This window comes from Phodopus roborovskii, unplaced genomic scaffold (assembly GCF_943737965.1).
Source record: "Phodopus roborovskii unplaced genomic scaffold, PHOROB, whole genome shotgun sequence".
Taxonomy (NCBI): domain Eukaryota; kingdom Metazoa; phylum Chordata; class Mammalia; order Rodentia; family Cricetidae; genus Phodopus; species Phodopus roborovskii.
Window position 1 is genome coordinate 2534649 of NW_026126571.1, and position 21460 is coordinate 2556108.

Here is a 21460-nt window from a genome sequence, read left to right on the forward strand (position 1 = left end):
CTGGGTGATTTAGGGACATTCCTCGGTTCCCTTATGGCAGTTGTGGCAAGTATGATGCTACCATTTTTAGAGAGCAGAGGTCAAGAAACCAAATCCCACATGCCTTGGGTAAAAGGAGCTCTAGGCTAAAAAGTAGCCAGGCATGGCTTGTCTCATATGTAATGTGGGTTTCGCTAGCCATGCACCGGACCTTGTGTGTGTGTGTGTGTGAGTCCTGAGGAACCTCGGATGGCTGATGCCTGCCTACCCCAAGTGTCTGCTTTGCTTTTTAGAGGCCGCGTTCAGGGAGCTGGTAAGATGCGGCCATTCGAGGGAGGCTGCAAGGCATGGCTTAAGTTTTTAGTTTATTTAGTAAGAACAGGTCTTTGACCCTCCCAACCAGATAAGAGGCTCAGTGTTGACCCTACCCCTCCAGAGAAGGCGAGGGTAGCAGATGGCTGGGAGAGGCTACAGTGTGTGTGTGTGTGTGTGGGGGGGGGGGTTTGCTTCCTCTCCTGGCTCCGGCGGCCTGCCATCTTGGCCGTGCTGTGGGCTTCAGGCCTCTCAGTACTCTGCGCCTCCCTGAAGCTGCCTGTGTTATTAACCAGCATCTGAGTGTTCCCTACCCCAGCTGCTGGTTTCCTGGTGGGATGGGGTCAATCTGGTGGGAGGTGTTTTCCCAGTGGATGCTGTGAGACTGTCTCTGGTGGGGGAGGGGGATGAACCACGTGAGGGCTCCCACCCATGGAGGGTCTCTGGGTTTGACGCCTTGACTGGTTCCCAGGAAGCAGTTTGATCTTGCCTTTCTGCAAATTGACAGTGCCCCCTCCCGTTTGTCTACAGAACATGGAGAGTTCTTGGCTCTGGACCTTGGAGGGACCAACTTCCGTGTGCTTCGAGTAAGGGTGACAGACAATGGCCTCCAGAAGGTGGAGATGGAAAACCAAATCTACGCCATCCCCGAGGACATCATGCGGGGCAGTGGAACCCAGGTACCCTCTTCCCGCTGAGGCAGCAGCTGAGCTACCCATACCCGCGGAACACTGAGTCTTCTCACCACAGGACGGTCTTTAAGACATCCTGGACACTGTTCCAGCTGTAAAGTTTCCCACAGTGGGAGCCCTGACTATCCCTGCCATATTGTATGCCCAGAATGCACTTGGCAGTAAGGAGGCCACATTGGCTGGCTGGAGAGAGGTGGGACCCTCAACAGCCCCAATTGGGTTTCTTCCACCAATCAGGTCGCTCCTGGGAAAAGGAGTTCTGATTGTGAGCCGAGGGAGATATTTTCAGACCATTTGTCTGTCTTTGGGCGTACGTGGCCATGAGGGTCAGCCTGCATTCTTTGGAAGTTGGATACCTGGAACTGTGGGCATTCTAGTTCTGCTGACAAGTGTCTCATGACTACTGCTATGTGTGGTCAGGAAGACACTGCCTGCATGGTGGCCAGGGGGTGCCTAGAAGATTGGGTCCTGTATTAGACAGTCTTGCTGTGTGATTCTGGGCAAATGATAACACCGCACAGCGCCCCGATCTGTAGAGGGAGAGATGGCTGCTCAGAGGGGAGGTGTGGCTAGAGCCACAACTGGCAGGCAAACTGGTGTTTGCTGTCTCTCCATGCAGCTTTGCACATTCGTCTTCAAATTTTCTTCCGCCCTGTCCTCAGTCTCTGGCCAGCAATGGTGTTTTGTTTGTTGTTGTTTGTTGGTTTTGTTTGTTTTGTTTGTTTTTGTTCCCTCCTTCACGAAGAATGGGATCACCTTTTCCTCATGTTCCCCCTGACTCTCATTCTGGACCCTGCTCCCAGGTGACATTTATTTGAGAACCAAGTAAGTTGTGAGAATGTCTTTCGGCGTCCTAACAACGTGCTGAACAATTGTCCCCATCCAATGGATGGCTACTTACTCTTCAGCCACTCGAAGGACCCAGGTACTCCACGGTCCTGGCAGCTTTTCCCCCCAAGAGCGTGGCTAGGGCTTGGGTCTTGAGTTGACAGTTGGTTGCAGTATGTCAACCTAGAAAGAATTTGACAGGATCCAAGAAGTTAAAATTTACTTTGAAGTCTCTCTGATTGGCAGGGCTAGGCACACGTCTGTAATCCTGGCATTCGAGAAGCTAAGCCTGTAGGATTGAGAGTTGGAAAGGCAGCCTGGGCTATGTATAGTGTGACATTGTTTCCAATTGAAAATAATTAAAATATGGCATCTAATAATAAAAACATCCCAAATTACTGAGTTAGAAGCATAAGGAAAGCCATCTCTATTCCTTTTCTTTTTAGCTACATTTATTTGTTTGTGTGTGTGCATGTAAAGGTCAGAGGACAATTTGTGGGACTCAATTCTCTCCACCATGTAGCTTCTGGGGCTCAAACTCAGGTCGTCGGGCTTGGTAGGTAGCAAGTGTCTTCTCACCAGTCCGGTTTAAGTATTTAGGAAATTAAAAATGTTTTTGTTTTGCTTTTTTTAAAATGCAGTTTAATTAGTTTAAAAACTAAATCATCAAAGCTCAAACTTGCAAAGGTTCCCCAAGAGCTGTGAATCTACCCGTCCAGGGTGAAGTTTGTCTGTCTTCTGGTCACTGACTTCAGGTTCAGAGTGATTGACATCCCCTTCCTCAGCCTCCTGATCCCAGTACTGCCGCACCCGGCTTGAGTTTGAGGTGTGCCGGAAGAGGAGTGAGCTGGTCCTGGTGTCAATAAGGAAAGGGAACCCTTTGGAGCACAGGCTTATGCCCTTTGAGCCTTTTTATGGCAGGGAAGTGTTGACTTTTCCAGCATCATATCCTGATCCTCAGATAGCAGGGAGAGAGAGTTAGTTTTCCAGTTTAAGGGAGCAATCATCTCCTCTTTTTCCTTCTAGAAAGCCTGCAGGTTTTTTTTTTTTTTTTTTTTTTTTTTTTTTTTATCTTGACATCGACTCAGAAATTTTTGCAGTGGATCTGCCCCGTGGAAAGCCACCTGAAACATGGCAAATTTTAAGTGTGACTGGCCAGCTAGATTTAGTTTAACTTGATGACAGGCTCTCTAGGTAGCTTAGGATGGTCCCAAATTCCCCATTCTCCTGGCTCAGCCTCCTGAGTGCGGGGACTTTTTTCTTGCCTTCGGTCCGGAAGGCTGCTGGGGACCGGGCAGACATCTTGCTCTGGATAACCACCCTGGATAACTAACGGCCACTTCAGTGGCCATGACTGATGGTTGCATGACTTTTCTTTAGACAAGGAGGATACTCACGCTAAAAGCTGGGTGACAGAGCACTCACATAGCACGCACAGGGTCTGAGGTGTAGTCTCCAGCACTGGAAAACAAAAAGTGTACTAATGCGCATTGGGAACGGGGTTCTGTGAGCTTGTTTAATATGCCCCATATTTGTCAGAGCTTCTACTCTCTCTAGAAGCCCCATTTGTATATTAAAATCCCAGCCCGTCTCTGCTGATGACCCTCTTGGTGGAAAGAGCCCGGTCCTGTCTGTGCACTTGCCTGCCTTGGATTGGAGGTTCAAAGTTCAGCGTCAGCTGCGGTTAACTTTGTGCAGGATGGGACAGATGGACAGGATCCACGTGGGTGTTCGGTGCGGGCCAGCTCCTCCTAGATTAGGCTGCTTCCTTCCTGACTCCACACCTGCTCATCACCCCAGACATCAGGGAGCCAGGCGTCCTGTTAATTCCCCATCCCTAATTGTTGGAATCTGCTCCAGGACTCCAGTGGGCTTGTTAAGAGATGGCTGGTCTCCTAGACCATGAAGGACAACATGGGGCAGTCCTGCTCTCTCTCCATCCTGTGGGTCCTAAGGTTTGAGCTCAGGTCACATGCTTGGTCACGTGCCTTCACCCTCTGGGCCATCTCGCCTTCCCCCTCCGCTTCTCTCTAGGAAGCTTGTTGCCTGCATTCTCCTACAAGGCACAGTAGTGCGTGGGTCCTGCTCAATGCCACCATTGCCCTGTCAATCATTTTGAATTTAGAAAACAGAAATTGGAGCTGTGGAAGGAAATGACTTAGTAGTTAGGAGAGCAATTGCTGCTTTATTAGGGGACAAGACCCCAGGAGCCACATTGGGTAACTTACAGACCTGTAACTCTAGTTCTAAGGGATCAGACACTCTCTCCCAGCCTCCCTGGGCAGACGAACGCACATACATACACAGATAAAAAATAAATTAGGATAACATAAACAACAAAACTGAAATAACTTCTTAGAATTGCCCCCGGAGAATTAGCTTTCTATTACAGAGAGAAGATATAAAGGTCGCTTATTTTTGTTGAGTTGGTTCAGAGAGAGCCAATGGAAAGTATCCTGTCCCTCCTCCAAAGCAGAGACAGGGTGCCAAAGCACTTCCTGGCAGTGAGATGGGCATTGCATTCTGGGAAGATAAGCCGGATTTCCACTACGGCCAGCAGGGGATGCTCTGTCCTTGGGGCATATGGTAACTATAGGTCCCCTGACTTATGGAGATTCGTATAAAAGGCTTAAGTGGAAGACTCCATCTGACTGAGCGCTAATTAGCATTGTGCCTTTGTGTTCACTTGAGTGACTGGGTCCAGCTGTCATTTCCTTTTAACAGGAGAGCAGGCGATGGTTTGAGTTCTCTTGGGTCATTTTTGTATAAGTGTTTTGTTGCAGTAACAAGTTACATTGGAAAGTTGGGGTGTATTCTGGCTCATGGCTCATGGTTGGAGGATACAGTCTGTGGATGGGGCAGGGACCTGAGGGGCTGGTCACATTGAAGGCAGAGAGATAGATGGATGCTGGCGCTCAGCTCAGTTATTCCTTTTTATCCAGTCCAGGACCCCAGCCTGTGGAAGGGTGACACCCATATTTGGGGTAGATCTTCCCACCTCAGCAGACCTAATCTAGAAACCCCTCACAGGCACGCTCAGAGGTTCGTCTTCTGGGTCACGCCAGATCCTGTCAAGTTGACATTCGATGTAAACCCTCACACCAAGTCTGCCTCTCCCCCTCCATCCTGCCGCCCTGCTCAGCCCCTGCTTGTATCCTCCTTAGCTCTTTGACCACATTGCCGAGTGCCTGGCCAACTTCATGGACAAGCTGCAAATCAAAGCCAAGAAGCTGCCGCTGGGTTTCACCTTCTCGTTCCCTTGCCAGCAGACGAAACTAGATGAGGTATGGCAGGCTGAGACACTTTCGGTGGCGTTGGGTTTGAGGTCGTGAGGGTGGAGGAGGACGCCTGGGCCTTCTGCAGGTGTGGTGGCCATGGCGCTGAGGAGTTTTGCATAGGAGCTTTCAACACTGAGAGCTGTGTCCCTGGGAACCTGTGTGTTTGTGGAGGATGGTTATAGAAACACGAAAGGCAGAGGTTGTCTGTCGCCCCTGTGCCCCTGAACACACTTTGTGGTAGCCTTGTCCTGTCCAGGTTAGCAGGAATGAGAAATTAAGATCTCTTTTGACCCAAAGGGCTGTGACAGAAGACCCGTGTGCCTGCCTAGCACACGCAGTGCCTTGGGTGCCATCTCCAAAAATGCATAAACTGGCCATGGTGGTGCACACTGTGTTCCCAGCCCTCAGGAAGATCAGAAATGCGTGGTGATGAATCCTGTTCGGTACCTCTTTGCCCTTCTTAGGGGCAGGGAATCACGATATGCACTCGCTTGTCCCAGTGTTTTTGGGGGAACTGAGTCTCCTCCTTCTCGGACTAGTCAGGAAACAGTGTACAGATTTAACCATGACGTTATCTCTGAGCTACAGAGGGTTCTGCTGAGTGCTGTTGGAGTCTCACTGTTTCAGCCGTGGGAAATAACTAATCATTCTTTGGTCTTCTAGAGTTTCTTGGTCTCGTGGACCAAGGGGTTCAAGTCCAGTGGCGTGGAAGGCAGAGACGTGGTGGACCTGATCCGGCAGGCTATCCGGCGCAGAGGGGTGAGTAAGGATGGGAGCTCTCAGTCTGCGGGGTCTGCTCCGAATCTTTCCGTCTGTCCTTGGACTCGGCATGAGGTGGTTTCGTAGGACTCAGGGATAAGTGTTCTGCATTCCTGCCGGGTTGCCCAGTGACTTTTGTATGTGATCAGATAGATGCCTTTTGGGTTTTGCTTGATGGACAGTAACTCCGGCCTTGGTGCGAGGAACACCCTTCAATCCTTAACCTGAGGACTTACTGTCAAGTTGGAATGTTGATTGAAGAGGGAGGAAAGGAGCAGACAGGAGATGGGTTAGGTCTGTTGGTTGTATGTAGGAGGAAGAAGGCAACAAGGCGGACTCGATTCTTGCTGCTGTCTGGGACACTGTCCTTAATGAACATAGATGGCGAACAGGTGGAGGAATCTCTACCTGTAGCCCTCCTTGCCTGTGGTCCGGGTTGGTAACACTTGCATGGTGCATCCCGCTTTCTCCCCCTTGTGATAATGAAGTTCCTTTGATCCTCTCCAGGACTTTGACATTGACATTGTGGCCGTGGTGAATGACACAGTTGGGACCATGATGACCTGTGGTTATGATGACCAGAACTGCGAGATTGGCCTCATTGTGGGTGAGTGAGCCCCTGCTGTGAAAGCCAGTGCTGTTCTGGCGGGTGGGGATGGGGACTGTGGGGGAGGGAAGAATGAATCCTCAGCTGCTTTGGGCCAAGCCAGGGTGCTGTGGAGTTAAGCAGTGCAGTGAACTCACGTGTTTTGTTGCCCTAGGAGGCTGCAATGAAGAATCTCAGCCCCTAGGCAGACATACGACGCCGAGGAGGGAGGTGGGTGAGGGAGGGCGGTGCACGCAGACGCTGGGCAGACGGAGGTCCCTCCCTTTGGCCAGGTACGGGCAGCAATGCCTGCTACATGGAGGAGATGCGCCACATCGACACGGTAGAGGGTGACGAGGGACGCATGTGCATCAACATGGAGTGGGGAGCCTTTGGGGACGACGGCACGCTCAATGACATCCGCACTGAGTTTGACCGAGAGATCGACATGGGCTCACTGAACCCCGGCAAGCAGCTGTAAGTGAGGCCTTCCTTCCTGTGGGTGGGTGCTGCCACAGTGAAGGGCTGTTCCCATGCTTCCGCTTTGTCCCCAGAGGGTTATGGTGGCACACTAGCTATAGGAAGCAGATAAAGACAGTGTCCTTCAACATGGTTGTTGTTGTTGTTGTTTGGTCTTGGGTTCTTTCCAAGGCAGAATCTCGAGCAGCCGTATTGTCTGTCAGCCCCCGTGCGCCGCGGACTGAGCAGAAAGGAGTCATCTCTCCAGCCCTACACGTGACTCTGACACAACCTTACTTTGTTCTTGAATTTGCTAAGCTTCTCTGCTGAAGATCTTGAAACCGGGTTGGCTGTTGCAAGGGCTGAAAAGGCCAGTTGCAAAACCTTTTGAGCAATGCGCCATTTTTCTGTGGTCTTCCTGGTGCTTAGTTTTAGAAAAACTGTTAGTTCTGTTCTCTGTTTAGTTAGAAAGGAAGCCGGGAAAACCCAGCTCTTTTGGCTGGGGCAGAGGCGGGCAGCCTCCGAGTCTCAGGGCTCTCTCCATGTGGAAACGCCAGTCTGTACACTTGGCCTTTTTTTAGCCTGGTGTCTAATGTGGGCGCTGAAAGGTTTATAAGATACGACACCTGTACTCAGTGCCTGCTTCCCTCACTGGGCACACCCATGTCACTGTGAGGAGCCGTGTGTCCTCGCAAGTGTCCAAGGATAAAGAGCCAGCACTGGCTTACCCACAGTCAAAGTCTGCGGGGTAACTGACTCCATGCTGTGAAGAGCCCTTGACAGGGCAGTGCCCCGTCAGCCTCCGTGGAGCCAACCTGGTTGACAGTGTTGAGTTTTACGGTGTTGAGCTGAGGCCAAGCTGCTTCTCAGGCTGGGACAGTCTCATGCAGCCAAGCTGTCTTTGGACTCGCTGTCTGGATTGACTTTGATTTATTTTACGTATATGAGTGGTGTGTGTGTGTGTGTGTGTGTGTGTGTGTGTGTGTGTGGCTGCACTCATGCATGCATGCCTATGCTGAGGAAGCCAGGGAAGGGTGCTGGATCCCCCGAGACTAGAATTACATGCAGTCACGGGTGCTGGGAACCTATCTTTGATCTTCTGCAGGAGCAGTACCCACTCTTAACCACAGAATTATTTCTCTAGCCTAATTTCCTTCCTTCCCTCCCTCCCTCCCTCTGTCCCTTCCTTCCATCCATCCTGACAGGGTCACTGTGTAGCCTAGGCTAGCTAGAAACCCTGGTCCTCTTGGCTTGGCCTCCCAAATGCTGGCATTGCTGGTGTCTCAAGCCCTCACTCCAGCTCTCCTTAACTTTATCCGGTTTGAGGACTGAGCGAGTCTGTTCTGTGTCAAACCCCTGCTGGGCCTCCTGGGTGGTGTGTGGCCCATCCTAGTTAGTACACATTGTACTTCCTCTCTGATAGACACAGCCCCTGTCTGAGACACCAGGAGGCTTTCTTTAGGGTAAAGATAGAGTCCGCCAGGCTCAGTTTCTTGGGTCACAGGATCCTAGGGCCCTAGGCAAACGCAATCTCTCTAAAGAACACAGTGTCACCTAGTGGTGGGAAATGAAATTACTGGATGCTGTTCAGCTCCCAGAACTGATTCCCCTTGTTGTTGCTCCCTTGTTACCCCAGGAGCTCTCAAGGTCCACCCCCCCACCCCCCAGATTCCTGAGCTCTCTATTTGCCCTGGAGCTTTACTGCAACCTCTGCCTAGGCTATCACCCCACTTTCTTGAGAATCCACACACTTTGGAAGGCAGTGTCTGTGGGTGAGGGGGAAGATCTGTACCTAGATCTGAATGCAGCCTCTTAGTTTCCTGTTGGGACTGACTCTATATGAGGCTATTAAAAAATGGCTGCTGTTATTTTTCTTGACAACATCCTCGCACCAGGTTGTGTTGAGACTTGCTATGTAGCCTGCGCTGGCTGGCTTCAACAATGGCGGTCCTTAGGTGTCAGTCCCTCAGGGCTGACCAGTGTGAGGCACCATGGCTGGCTCTGGGATTTTATTTTAAAAGAGCACTTTCTTGCTTGGTGTAGTTAGTGCGCCTGTAATCCCACTACTTGGGGGCTTAAGGGAAGAGGATTGCCTGAGTTCAAGGCCAGCCTGGGCTACCATGTGAGACCCTGCTTCAAAAAGGCAAAGCAATAGTAATAAACTGTACCACCAACAAAAGCAGTTTTGTGTATGTGTGGGTTTTTTTTTGGGGGGGGGTGTCTCGTGTAGCCTAGCCTGGCCTTGAACTTCTGACCCTCCCACCTCCACATCCCCCAAGTGCGCTAGCATTACCACAGCTGGGCCACCATGCCTGGCTCTAAGTTGAATAATAATCACTGTCTTGGTAACTTAAGTTACCCAAGATTCTGTTCCAGAATATTCCATACTTCCTGTGTTTCATTGGGAGGCTTAATGAGCCCACACATTTTTATGAAAGATTGGCCGGTCCTGTATCTTCTGTCTCCTGGGTTGTTGAACTTGTATTGCCTTGCTCTGTAAGTCCCAGCGAATCCTCGGCCGTTGACTTGTAAAGCCGAGGTCCTCAGTCTGCGGCCCTGGAGGAGGGATGCGTCCATGTGTTGATGGAATGTCGCTGATGTCGCTGGTCTGCTCTGCAGGTTCGAGAAGATGATCAGCGGGATGTACATGGGGGAGCTGGTCAGGCTCATCCTGGTGAAGATGGCTAAGGAAGAGCTGTTGTTCCAGGGGAAGCTCAGCCCAGAACTCCTTACCACTGGCTCCTTCGAGACCAAAGACGTATCGGATATTGAAGAGTAAGCTTCTGGGCCCTCTGCCCCTCTCTCTGCTCACCAAGTCTCCATGAGGGAGAAAGATGAGGGGCTTGGCTTTGAGCTCTGTGTGTGTACACATGTGTATGTGTGGGGCATAGGGTAACCACTGGCATGTTCTTCGGGCTGTCTACCTTAAGATAGACTTTCTCACTGGCCTGGAATTTACCAAGTAGGCTAGGCTGATTGGCCAGTGATTTCCCAAGGAGATCCACCTGTCTCCTCCCGCCTCAGTGCTGGAATTAGAGACCTATCACATCACCTGACTTTGTACTTGTACATGAGTCGTGGGGATTGAACTGGGTCCTCATACTTGCAAAGCAAGCGCTTTAGCCACTGAGCCATCCCTCGGCCAGGTCTTTGAGACTACAAGGAGTTCATACAGGTGTCTTTGGGTGGCCCCATGACTTCATTCACCAGTCTCTACCCCTGCTAATTTGAGTATGATGGTAGCCAGGTAACTTGGGATGCTGCTCTGGGCTTGATGCTGGAGGCATCCAAGAGGACTTCAGTCTGCATCTGCCTCCTATCTTTTGAGTTTGAACGTTTCATTTCTCATGAACCATTCTCAAGAAAAGATTATGTCCTGACCCTGGTTTTATAATAGGGAGAAAGTGGTCCCGGACGCTACTCTATCTTTCATGTTTGTGATAAAACACTTATCAAAAGCAACTTGGAGAGGAAAGGGTTGATTTGGTTTATACTTCTGAGTCACAGTCGGTCACTGCGTTCCAGTCAGAGCTGGAACTCAAGCAAGACTTTGAATAGAAACCATATAGGAATGCTTCTCACTGGCTTATTTTCCAGCTCAGCTAGCTTCCTCATTCAGCCCAGGGTCATCTGCCTAGGAACGGTGCCGCCCACAGTGGGCTGAGGCCTCTATCAATTAATAGTCAAGGCAGCCCCCCCCATAGACACACCCACAGGCCAATCTGATGGAGGCAGTTCCTCCCCCGAGGCTTCGCAGGTGACTCTGGATTATTCAAAGTTAGCCATCAAAGCTAACCAGGGCAGATTCCCATAGATACACGTACCTACTCATAGCTCGGTAGAGATGATAGCAAGGACATCCTGTTTTTTTTTTCTTTATCGTTAAACAATATCCCCAGGTTTAAGGCTATGTACAGTTCTAGGCTTGAAATTTCTACTTGGTTGAAGGAAGCTTATAAGTTCATGGACATGATGGAGTTTTAGTGCCAAAGCGGGGCAGTGAAATACTTCCAGGACTTTGCTAATGAGGCCTTTGGAGTAATTCTGCAGTCTCTTGGTCAAGCCCAAATCAAGATGAATGTTAAGAGTAGGTTTTTCCCGCCAGCCTGGTCCCACCGCCACGCCAGCCCCAAATAACACACTGAGAAGTTGTATTTGATATAACGCTGTTGGCCTGTTACTAGTATTTCTTATTGGCTAGCTCTGTCTTAAATATTAACTCATTTCTATTAATCTAAGTGTTTCTACGTGGTCTCATCTTATGGGAGAGAGACCCTGGCATCCTTCTCTCTCAGTCCTCGGTCTTGAATCTCTTCCCTACTCCTTCTGGAATCCTCCTTGTCTCCTAGTCCCGCCTATCTTGCTTTCCTATTGGCCAACAGTGCTTTATTCATTAACCAATAAGAGAAGCATATATACAGAATGACATCTCCCATCAGACGAGGGTCTGTGTTATAGAGGCATTGAACTACTCAGGTCTTCTTGACCTTAGCTCCAGGCCCAGACTGACGCTGCTGTTCTAAAGAGCAACAGGTGGGCTCCACACTCAAGTACTTAAAGGTGGCTGGCAGCTGACTCATCATTTATCTACTTTGAGGGGAACAGAGGGCAGGAACAGGCACACTCGCTCACTTAGCATTGCAGAAGCAAACAGGGTCTTGTCTTTATAAGGCACACACAGAGGAGCTACTTGTTCTTGTGGAAGGTAACAGGACACTTGCAGAAGTGAGACTGTGTGTCTGCCTACGTGCATGCATCATGGAATGGGGGTCTGGAAGACGAGCCTTGGAATTGCTGTGTTGCGCCATACTTCTGCTGAAGGAGTCAGCCCTCCCTCGAAGGAGGAGTTTGGAGCTGGGGGGGAGGGGCTCCCTACCCAGCTCACAGCCCCTCCCGCTAGTCACAGTGAGTTAGACACTGCTCACACCCAATCTGTTTCCCAGGGAAAAGAACGGAATACAGAAGGCCTACCAGATCCTGGTGCGTCTGGGTCTGAACCCATTGCAGGAGGACTGTGTAGCCACACACCGAATCTGCCAGATTGTGTCCACGCGCTCCGCCAGCCTGTGCGCAGCCACCCTGGCTGCTGTGCTGTGGCGCATCAAGGAGAACAAGGGCGAGGAGCGGCTTCGCTCTACCATTGGTGTCGATGGCTCTGTCTACAAGAAACATCCCCAGTGAGTGAGCAGCTTGGGGCCGGGAACAGTGGAGTGCCCTGGGGAGCATGAGCCAGCTCTGTATTGCTTTCCCTGCTTCCCGTGGAGCATAAGTGTTCCCCGTTGGCGTGGGTGGAGCTGATTTCTGAAGGCAGCTGATTGATGGTTTGCCTTCTCTGTTCGGAACTCCTGGCTGCCGACGCCTTGGCTTGCCTTTCTCTCCTCCTCCACCCTCCGGTTTTTTGTTGTAGCTTTGAGATAGGCGTCATGTAGCTCCAGGTTGGCCGGGATTGAACTTGAATTTCTGATTCTCTTGTCTCTGCCTTCCACGTTCTCGGCTTACAGGCCTGTACCACCTTTCTTGATGCAGTGTTGGATGAATGCTTTGAGCATTGCAGGCAAGCATATTACCAACCAGGCATCACCCCCAGCTGCCTCCATCCTTTTTATGAGTTCCCGATTCCTCGTTTTTCTTGCATTATTCTGGGGGGTTTGTGTGGGTGCAGTCACAATTGAATGCCGGGCTTTTATACAGTATCCCTAGGATAGGGAGGGATGGAGAGAGGAGACATGGACGCCATTTGCTTCCGTGGGGGCCACTGGCTCAGCTGAGGCGGAAGCTCCTCCGCAGTGGTCTGTGGCACCGTAACCACGGACACCTGTCTCTTTGTGTGTGTCCCTGCAGTTTTGCCAAGCGTCTTCACAAGGCGGTGAGGAGGCTGGTGCCCGACTGCGATGTTCGCTTCCTACGGTCTGAAGATGGCAGCGGCAAAGGGGCGGCTATGGTGACGGCGGTAGCTTACCGGCTGGCTGACCAACACCGGGCCCGCCAGAAGACCCTGGAGTCTCTGAAGCTGAGCCACGAGCAGTTGCTGGAGGTCAAAAGGAGGATGAAGGTGGAGATGGAGCAAGGCCTCAGCAAGGAGACGCACGCGGTAGCCCCTGTGAAGATGCTGCCCACTTACGTGTGCGCCACCCCAGATGGCACAGGTGCATAGCGCCGGCGCCCCCAGTTCACCTGCCCGGTGGGGTTTGTCCTGCTGCACACTTTAGTCATGTATCTTTTCTTTAAGTAAGATGTGTTTGAAACCCTGTGTGTAATCCAGGATACCCTTTAATACCCGTGCTAAGATTATTAATGTTTTACCAACGCTTGGGACCAGTTTTGTTTGTTAAAACTTTGCTGTCTGGCCAAGGACTGAAGCTGAGGGAAGTTAAGAACCTTGCTCAAATTCATGTAACCAGACAGGGTCGGCGGCGTTGAAACCTAGGAATCTGGGTCGAGAGCCAACTCTCAAACACTATTTTAGTTTGGGTTTATATGGGTTTCCTGCCTGGCCTTAATACAAACAGTTTCTGGTCCGTGATGGTCTTTCATGGTTGGCACAGGCTCCAGTGGAAGAAACTAGGTTTGGTCCCTGGTCATCCATTCCCTAGTGATGTGGCTTTGCCCCATTCAGCCACATCTTTAAGATCATCTATGAGAGGGGAACGAAATGGGTTGGGTTGCCTCAGGGCTTTAAATTCAGTGTAGCTGAGGCTGGCTGTGAATGCCTGGTCCTCCTGCCTCTGTATACTAAGGTTGCAGGCATGCCACACTGCCTGGCTTAGTTTTCTTTAAGGAGTCCCTCGGCTGTTCCTTCTCTCTTGCAGAATCGTACAGTACACAGCATTTGTCTTGTCTCAGATGTTACATTTAGACAGTGTTAAGCATACTGTTTTGTCATGTTCTAAATAGCTGACTTCTGGGGTTGGATGGACCGATGTGAGCCTAAGGATCTTCCTTTCTTAACTGCTAGGTGGCGCTCACGCTCCATCATCCCCTAGGTGGCGCTCACGCTCCATCATCCCCTAGGTGGTGCTCACGCGCCATCTTCCCCCCAGCGAAGGGAAGGGGTATAAACTCCTACTCTGTCACCACAGCTCATCACCATCCTGGGTTCCTTTTCCAGAGAAAGGAGACTTTCTGGCCTTGGATCTTGGAGGAACAAATTTCCGGGTCCTGCTGGTGCGCGTGCGTAACGGGAAGCGGAGGGGCGTGGAGATGCATAACAAGATCTACTCCATCCCGCAGGACGTCATGCACGGCACTGGGGAAGAGGTGAGGCTTGGAGCAGGAAAGAAACAGAACACACCAGGGAGGGGAAGGGGGTTCATGATTGGGTGAGCCTCTGGGAGGATCCGGTGGCCTCCGGGTGGAGTGTTCGCGGGCAGCCCCCTCCCGCCAGGGTCCCTCCCTAAACGCGCTTTCTTCCTGCAGCTCTTCGACCACATTGTCCAGTGCATCGCAGACTTCCTTGAGTATATGGGCATGAAGGGCGTGTCTCTGCCGCTGGGTTTCACCTTCTCCTTCCCCTGCCAGCAGAACAGCCTGGACCAGGTAGGAGGACTCTCCTGTGGGCTTCAGCTCCGAAAGTGACTCCAGTTTCCAGGGGAGAAAGTTGATCTCAGAAGAGGAAAAGGGTCACCTTAGTGGGATGGGGCCTGCTGCCCATGGACGCCCTCTTGGTTGCAATAGTGAGATAAGAATCAGAACTATTAACTCATGTAATTTATTCGTGTGTGTTGGGGGTGCCACGTGGATGTTCAAGTAGGGGATCCGCCTTGTTTTGAGACAAGGTATCCCATTAGCCTAGATCTCACTGATTATGAAAGGCTGTTTTGCCTCTAAACCCTAGGGCTCCTCCAGTCTCCACTCCCTCCGAGTTTTACATGGGTGCTGGATATTAAACACAGGACCTAAGTAGACACTGTCTCCTCATGCGAACGTGTGTAGTCTTTGTACTTCTACCAGGGGATCTGGACTCTGTTAACTGTTCCCACCCATCTGGATTGTGAGATCTTAGATGATTGCTGATTTTTTTCTGTCTGTGTTCTGTGAGGCTCGTGTGTTAAGTCTAGAATTTTGAAAATAAAAGAGTAGGCACAGCGGGGACCAGCTGTGGCCACTGGCTCTGGTGATATCACCTTTTTGAGGAGGCTTCAGTAGACGTTAAGGAGGCCTGGATGCCCAGAGAGAGGTCCCTGGCCACATTTATTCGCCACCGACTCTGGGCAAGTCTCTGTGGCTGTTGAAACCAGTGTTGTCTTATTGTAATGACCATCTGAAATGAGGTTATGAACACTTTTGCCAGAGGCACACGGCTCACCTGGAGATGAGAGATGGAGGAGATAAGCATGCCCTTGTCTACGTGTGGGCGTGTAAGACAGGGTTCCACGGGGCTGCTTTGTTCTGAATCTCATGGGATCCGATCACAGTATGACACACCCAGGGTTATAGACTACCCAAGTGATGGGCACATCCATCCCATGAGCGAGTCCTGGAGACACTCACTGCGGGTGGGTGGGTGGCCGTGGTTCCAGCCTTTTGGGAAAGGGATGTGAGGGTGCTGGTTGCTACAAAGCGCAACAGGGAACAAACTTTCTCCCAGGTGCAGAGCCAGTGGGCATCTGTGTCCAGCTGGCCCATGACATGATGAAGAGCGCACGAAATGGGAACTCTAAGGGGCTGGGAGGTGGCTCAGATGGTAACAGATGAGTTCAGATCTCCACCACCCATGTAGGCTGGGTGCAGTCATGCACCTATAACCCCAGCAAAGGGGAACAGAGCCTGGCAGATCTGGCAGCTCCCTGGACAGTCAGCCAATGTAGCTGAATTAGTGAGTTCCAGGTTTAATGGCAGGCAGATCCGCATACATGCCGCCTGCACAGCCTTATCCACACAAACATGAACAGAAACACTATGCATTCCCTCCCTCCGATCTCTAAGGGTCTGTAGAAGACTCTGGGGAGCTTGGCTGCTTCTCTCCCCCAGCTCACTGTTTACTGAAGTCCAGAAGTTAAGACATACACATGGCGGTGGTGAGAAGTATATGATGCGAACAAGTCACCTTAGGTGCAAGCTCAGGACCATCTGTGGGGCCCCAGGAATGGCCAGGACCTCGTCTCTCTCCCTCCTGTGTGTGTCCCTCATTCATTCATTCATTCATTCATTCCAGAGCATCCTCCTCAAGTGGACGAAAGGCTTCAAGGCCTCTGGCTGTGAGGGCGAGGACGTGGTCACCTTGCTGAAAGAAGCAATTCACCGGCGAGAGGTGGGAGGCGCGGTGCATTGGTCCCCTGATACCTGGGGTGGCGGATACATTCAGAGTCAGGGCAATATCGCACGCCATTGCTTTGATGGAGGGGAATTAAATCATTCAGCAATGTGTGCGTGGGGACGGAGGGCTGAGTACAGCGGTCTTCTTTACTCTGTTGATGGAAGCCCGGGATCCAGTGGCAGGTGCTGCTGTAAGCGCTTTGAGAAAAAGCGAAGCTGAATGGGGAGAGCAGAGAGGAGTGGGCAGTGTGAGTGTGAGTGTGTGTGAGTGATTGTGTGTGTGTGAGTGTGTGTGAGAGAGAGTGTGAGTGTGTGTGTGAGTGAGAGAGAGTGTGTGTGTGAGTGTGTGTGAGTGAGAGTGTGTGATTGTGTGAGAGTGTGTGTGTGAGAGTGTGTGTGTGAGTGAGAGAGAGTGTGTGTGTGATTGTGTGAGAGTGTGTGTGTGAGAGTGTGTGTGATTGTGTGAGAGTGTGTGTGTGATTGTGTGAGAGAGAGTGTGTGTGAGAGAGAGTGTGTGTGTGAGTGAGAGAGAGTGTGTGTGTGATTATGTGTTTAGGCCAGAGGACAACTTTGGATGGCATTCCTTATGCTTCTTTTTTGAGACAATATCTTACTTTATGCACCAGGCTGGCTTGGAACTAACTCATCCTGCCTCAGCCTCTGGAGTGCTGGGATCAAAGGTCTATGCTACCTACCACACTTGGCTTATCTTGGTTTTTGAGAGCGATTCTCTCACTGACCTGGGCACAGCAGTCAGTCGGGCTAGGCTGGCTGGTCAGCAAGTCCTAGGAATCTGTGGTCTCCGCTTCCCCAGTGCTGGGCTACAAGCATGCACCATCATATCTGCCTGCTTCCACAGACTCTGAAAATTGAACTCTGGTTACCATGCTTGATAGGAAAGTGAGCATTGCCATTCACTGGCTGGTCCCTCTCTTCCCTTGCACAGAAGAGGTGATCTCAATGTCATAGCTGGTGGAGGTCTAGGTCTCAGCCCAAGGAGAGGACATTTGAGCACAGATGGGTGAAATGAGGACCGAGCAGTTGTACATATACCATTTAGGGTGTGGGTGTGTGTGTGTCTGTCTCTGTGTGTGTGTCTGTCTGTGTGTGAGTGTGTGTGTTGTCTGTGAGTGTGTTGTCTCTGTGTGTGTGTTGTCTGTGTGTGTGTTGTCTTGAAGTATCTAAATCTGTGTGTATGTGTGTGTGAGTGTGTGTGTGTCTGTGTGTGTGTGAGTGTGTGTGTTGTCTGTGTGTGTGTGTCTTGAAGTATCTAAACAGAGGATACTAGAATTTGTGAACTAGACGTCTGCTTCTGCCGCTAGGAGTTTGACCTGGATGTCGTTGCCGTGGTGAATGACACAGTTGGGACTATGATGACTTGTGGCTACGAAGACCCTCACTGTGAAGTCGGCCTCATCGTTGGTAAGGACACCGGTGATCCCTCCCAAACGGGGATGCCTGGCCCCGGGTGGGTGGAAGCCGGGCGCTGACCGAGGACCGGCGCCCTCTGATCCACAGGTACCGGAAGCAATGCCTGCTACATGGAAGAGATGCGGAATGTGGAGCTGGTGGATGGAGAGGAGGGACGCATGTGTGTCAACATGGAGTGGGGGGCCTTTGGGGACAACGGCTGCCTGGATGACTTGCGCACAGAGTTTGATGTCGCTGTGGATGAGCTCTCCCTCAACCCTGGCAAACAGAGGTAAGCACTCACCTGTGTTGGGTCTTACATCCCCAAACGGGACTGATTGGCTAGCCTCTCTCTCCAGCATGGCACTTGTAGGTGTCTGTTCTCTTGAGGACTCTAGCGAGTATCACCATCAGGGTCTGGGAGAGTGCATTAGAAGCTCGGTCTGAGACTGAGGAAAACCAGAGGGAACTAGAAAGCACTCACAGCTCCCGTAATGAGGAAGCATTGTTGGTGTGGCTCTGACAGTAGGGAAGCCAGTCTGCAGCTACTCAGCATCTTATGTCTCATCAGAATGGATGAGCATCCCCAAAGATGATACAGAGCCATGCAGTGTGTGGGCTCAGAGCTGAGCTGAGATCCCATCAGGAAGATGCCATCTACAGTGTCACCAGGCAAACAGTTTGCAAATGATTGGTCTAAATTAGAGGTCCTAGATGTAAAATAACCCCACAAGCTAGGCAGGTACCATTAACGAAGGAAGCAGGCTACAAAATGAGGTCGGGCCGTGATGGTGTCTTCCGTGATCCCCGGGGGCCTTAGCTTTTTAAAAGAGCATTGTGCATCGTCCAGAGACCCTTAGGCCATGTCCTAGCTGTGGTTGACCAGAGGTCTGTGTGTTTGTGCTGCCCTCTGCTGTTGACACCAGTTACTTGAGGTCCAAGGGAAAGCATGCAAGCTGCCTGTCGGGAGACTCAGCTCCCCTGTTCCTGGAAGTGGCGTAGGGTCTCTGGGTGTTTCTTCCTAATGAGATGTCAAACATCCGGTGGTCGGTTTTGGTGAATGTTTGAGAAGATCCCTGGATGTTGCCCACATGACTCAGGAGCCGTTCCTTTTCCCCAAGGGGAGTTTGCCAACCCCTGTTTCCTTTTCTGCCTGGACGCATATGTCCCTTCTAACCTCACACTGCAGATTCGAGAAGATGATCAGTGGGATGTACTTGGGCGAGATTGTGCGTAACATTCTCATCGATTTCACTAAGAGAGGACTGCTCTTCCGTGGCCGCATCTCAGAGCGCCTCAAGACAAGGGGGATCTTTGAAACTAAGTTCCTGTCTCAGATTGAGAGGTAAGAATGGGGGGGGGGTCTGAGAAGAAGGTGGGACCGTGCCCTCAATTTCCCTCAGGAGTAGACAAGCTAACGAACGGGTTTCCACAGCTCTTGAGGTCAGGATGTAAGCTCACAGCGGTCGGCTTGGGGTGTACTATCCACTCTTGACTGACATTTCCCCAAAAGAACCATGCTAGCTGCGCATCAGGGCCCATCTGCCGTAGGGTGTGAGTGAATTCCCTTTGTTTTTGGTCTCACTATGTAGCCCAGGTTGCCCTTGAACTTGTGGCAAGCCTCCCGCTTCAGCCTCCTGAAAGCTATTACAGCCGTGCCTCGCCACGCCCGTCTGTGGGCATCAGTCCTGTGGCAGCCATGCCCTTCCTCCTACCCTGGGTGTGGGGGGGATCACTTGCTCATGGCTCTGTCTCCCCCACCCCCTCTAGAACCTTCCAGGATGGAACCAGAGGTCTTCCTGTGCATACCTAACCACTGTCTCCCTCCTCTGCAGTGACTGCCTGGCCCTGCTACAGGTCCGCGCCATCCTGCGCCACTTAGGGCTGGAGAGTACCTGTGATGATAGCATCATCGTGAAGGAGGTGTGCACCGTGGTTGCCCGGCGCGCGGCCCAGCTCTGTGGCGCAGGCATGGCTGCTGTGGTGGACAAGATAAGAGAAAACCGAGGCCTGGACAGCCTCAAGGTGACGGTGGGTGTAGACGGGACTCTCTACAAGCTCCATCCTCAGTGAGTACCCGACCCTGGACGTCTTCCCTGCCTTCCTTCTCCTGGTGCATTTCTGTTCTTGGCCTCCTCTCAGACACTCCAAAGAGTGGCTTAGTTTGGAGATTAATTAGTGGTAATGGTCCTTTTGCTGGCTTGAGAGAGCCTTTGTGTAGCTGTAGCTTGATAATTTTCAGGGCTGGGTAGCAACCTTTTTCTTTTTTGAGACAGGGGCTTGTGTGAGCCAGGCTGGCCTTGGCTGTCCTCCGAATCCCTGATCTTCTGCCCTCCACCTCCTGAGGTGGGGCGGCAGGTGTGCCTCCATCACTGCAGTTTCTGCGATGTACCGTGAGACAATCCAGGGATTGTCTACACCAGGGCTTATGTTAGTAAAGGTTTTGTAGGAGCACAGCCATGCCTGAGTCTGTGTCATGACAGAGGCTTTGTTCGTGCTCAGGGGGCAGAGTAGTCAGGGGAGGACACATAGCCCATAACGCTGAAGCATATGTATATGAATGCGTATGTAGGGGTCTGTATAAGAGTGGAGGTGTCCTTGGAGGCCGATTGATTCCCCGGAACTGGGATTACAGGCAGCTGTGAGAATCCCAGCATTATGCTGGCAATTAAATTGTTTCCTGAAAGAGCAATAGATGCTCTAACCACACACCCATCTCTCTAGCCCATAATTGAAGTTTTTTGTTTGTATATGATGTAGAGGTGGGAAGCGTGGGGAGGTTGTGTACATGCGTATAGTGCGCAGAGAGGCCAGAAGGTGGTGTTGAATCCTCCGGAGCTGGAGACACAGGCCATCCTAAACTTCCACTTGGGTGCTGGGACCTGAAACCTGCCGCACTTGGGTGCACTAAGTACTCCAGACGGGCCTCCAACTGTGTACGTAGCAGGGATAACCTTGAGGTTTTCATTCTCTCGCCTCTGCTTCCCGTTTGCTGGGATCACAGACAAGAGGTACCGGGTATTTGATGCTGGGATTGGAACCCAAGGATCTCACTTGCATTGCTGGGCAAACACAATTAACTGAGCTACATCCCAGGACCAATTTTTTTTTTTTTTTTTTTTTTTTTTTGAAGAAAGCTCACCAGCATTTTAAGGCATTTGTGCAAACTTGAGCCTTGACTGTTTTTCTGGTACCCAGCAGGTAGTGAAGTAAATGTTTGCTATTTTGTAAGTGCCATGCTTCCCATCTCCGTTACTTATTTCTAGCTTCTCTGCTTGAGGTCACATTCCCTTCTTTCTCTTTCTAGCTTTTCCAAAGTCATGCATGAGACTGTGAAAGATCTGGCTCCAAAATGTGACGTGTCCTTCCTGGAGTCCGAGGATGGCAGTGGGAAGGGAGCAGCTCTTATCACCGCGGTGGCCTGCCGCATCCGGGAGGCCGGGCAGAGGTAGAGCCGGAGACCAGACGGGACTTCTCTGCTTCCCTGCTTTAAATTATGAGGATGGACCCCCTTGGCATTTCCTGGCAGAGAGGACCCCCTGAGACTGCTATTTTTGTCTCTGTATATTCACGGTAGAGCATGGCACCCAACCCTTGGCCTTCCTGAGAATCAGAGAGTATGGAATTGTTCGGTTGTTCCTGTTACCTCCTGAGATGGCAGGTCCCTCCCCCATCCTATTCCCTGTACTACCCTCTGGATGGAGATAGTCTTGAAGACATGACTGCCTCATCTTGGAGCCGAATGGGACGTTTGTAGGTGGAGAACATCTCCTTGAAAGGATGCTTGCTTCTCTTATCAGAGGCAGACATTGGGAGGGAGGAGGAGGGGCGGAGGGACCATCCCCTGGGCGGCCGTGTGGCTGAGCCCTCTCTACTCAACCATAAGCAAGCATCGCCCTGCC

General features: G+C 51.3%; 1 protein-coding gene across 1 annotated transcript in view; it reads left to right on the forward strand.

Moving 5' to 3' along the window:
- Hk2 (hexokinase 2) overlaps nt 1-21126 on the forward strand; it is a 44336-nt gene extending 23210 nt beyond the window's left edge. The window contains exons 3-18 of the mRNA XM_051202771.1: nt 823-971; nt 4976-5095; nt 5753-5848; nt 6356-6455; nt 6728-6911; nt 9513-9668; nt 11837-12070; nt 12735-13039; nt 14002-14150; nt 14310-14429; nt 16048-16143; nt 17471-17570; nt 17667-17850; nt 18748-18903; nt 19394-19627; nt 20866-21126. Of these exons, the coding sequence (XP_051058728.1) occupies nt 823-971; nt 4976-5095; nt 5753-5848; nt 6356-6455; nt 6728-6911; nt 9513-9668; nt 11837-12070; nt 12735-13039; nt 14002-14150; nt 14310-14429; nt 16048-16143; nt 17471-17570; nt 17667-17850; nt 18748-18903; nt 19394-19627; nt 20866-21010 (2528 nt within the window). The 3' untranslated portion in view covers nt 21011-21126. The remainder of the gene's footprint in view (nt 1-822; nt 972-4975; nt 5096-5752; nt 5849-6355; nt 6456-6727; nt 6912-9512; nt 9669-11836; nt 12071-12734; nt 13040-14001; nt 14151-14309; nt 14430-16047; nt 16144-17470; nt 17571-17666; nt 17851-18747; nt 18904-19393; nt 19628-20865) is intronic.
- Nucleotides 21127-21460: the final 334 nt, after the last annotated feature.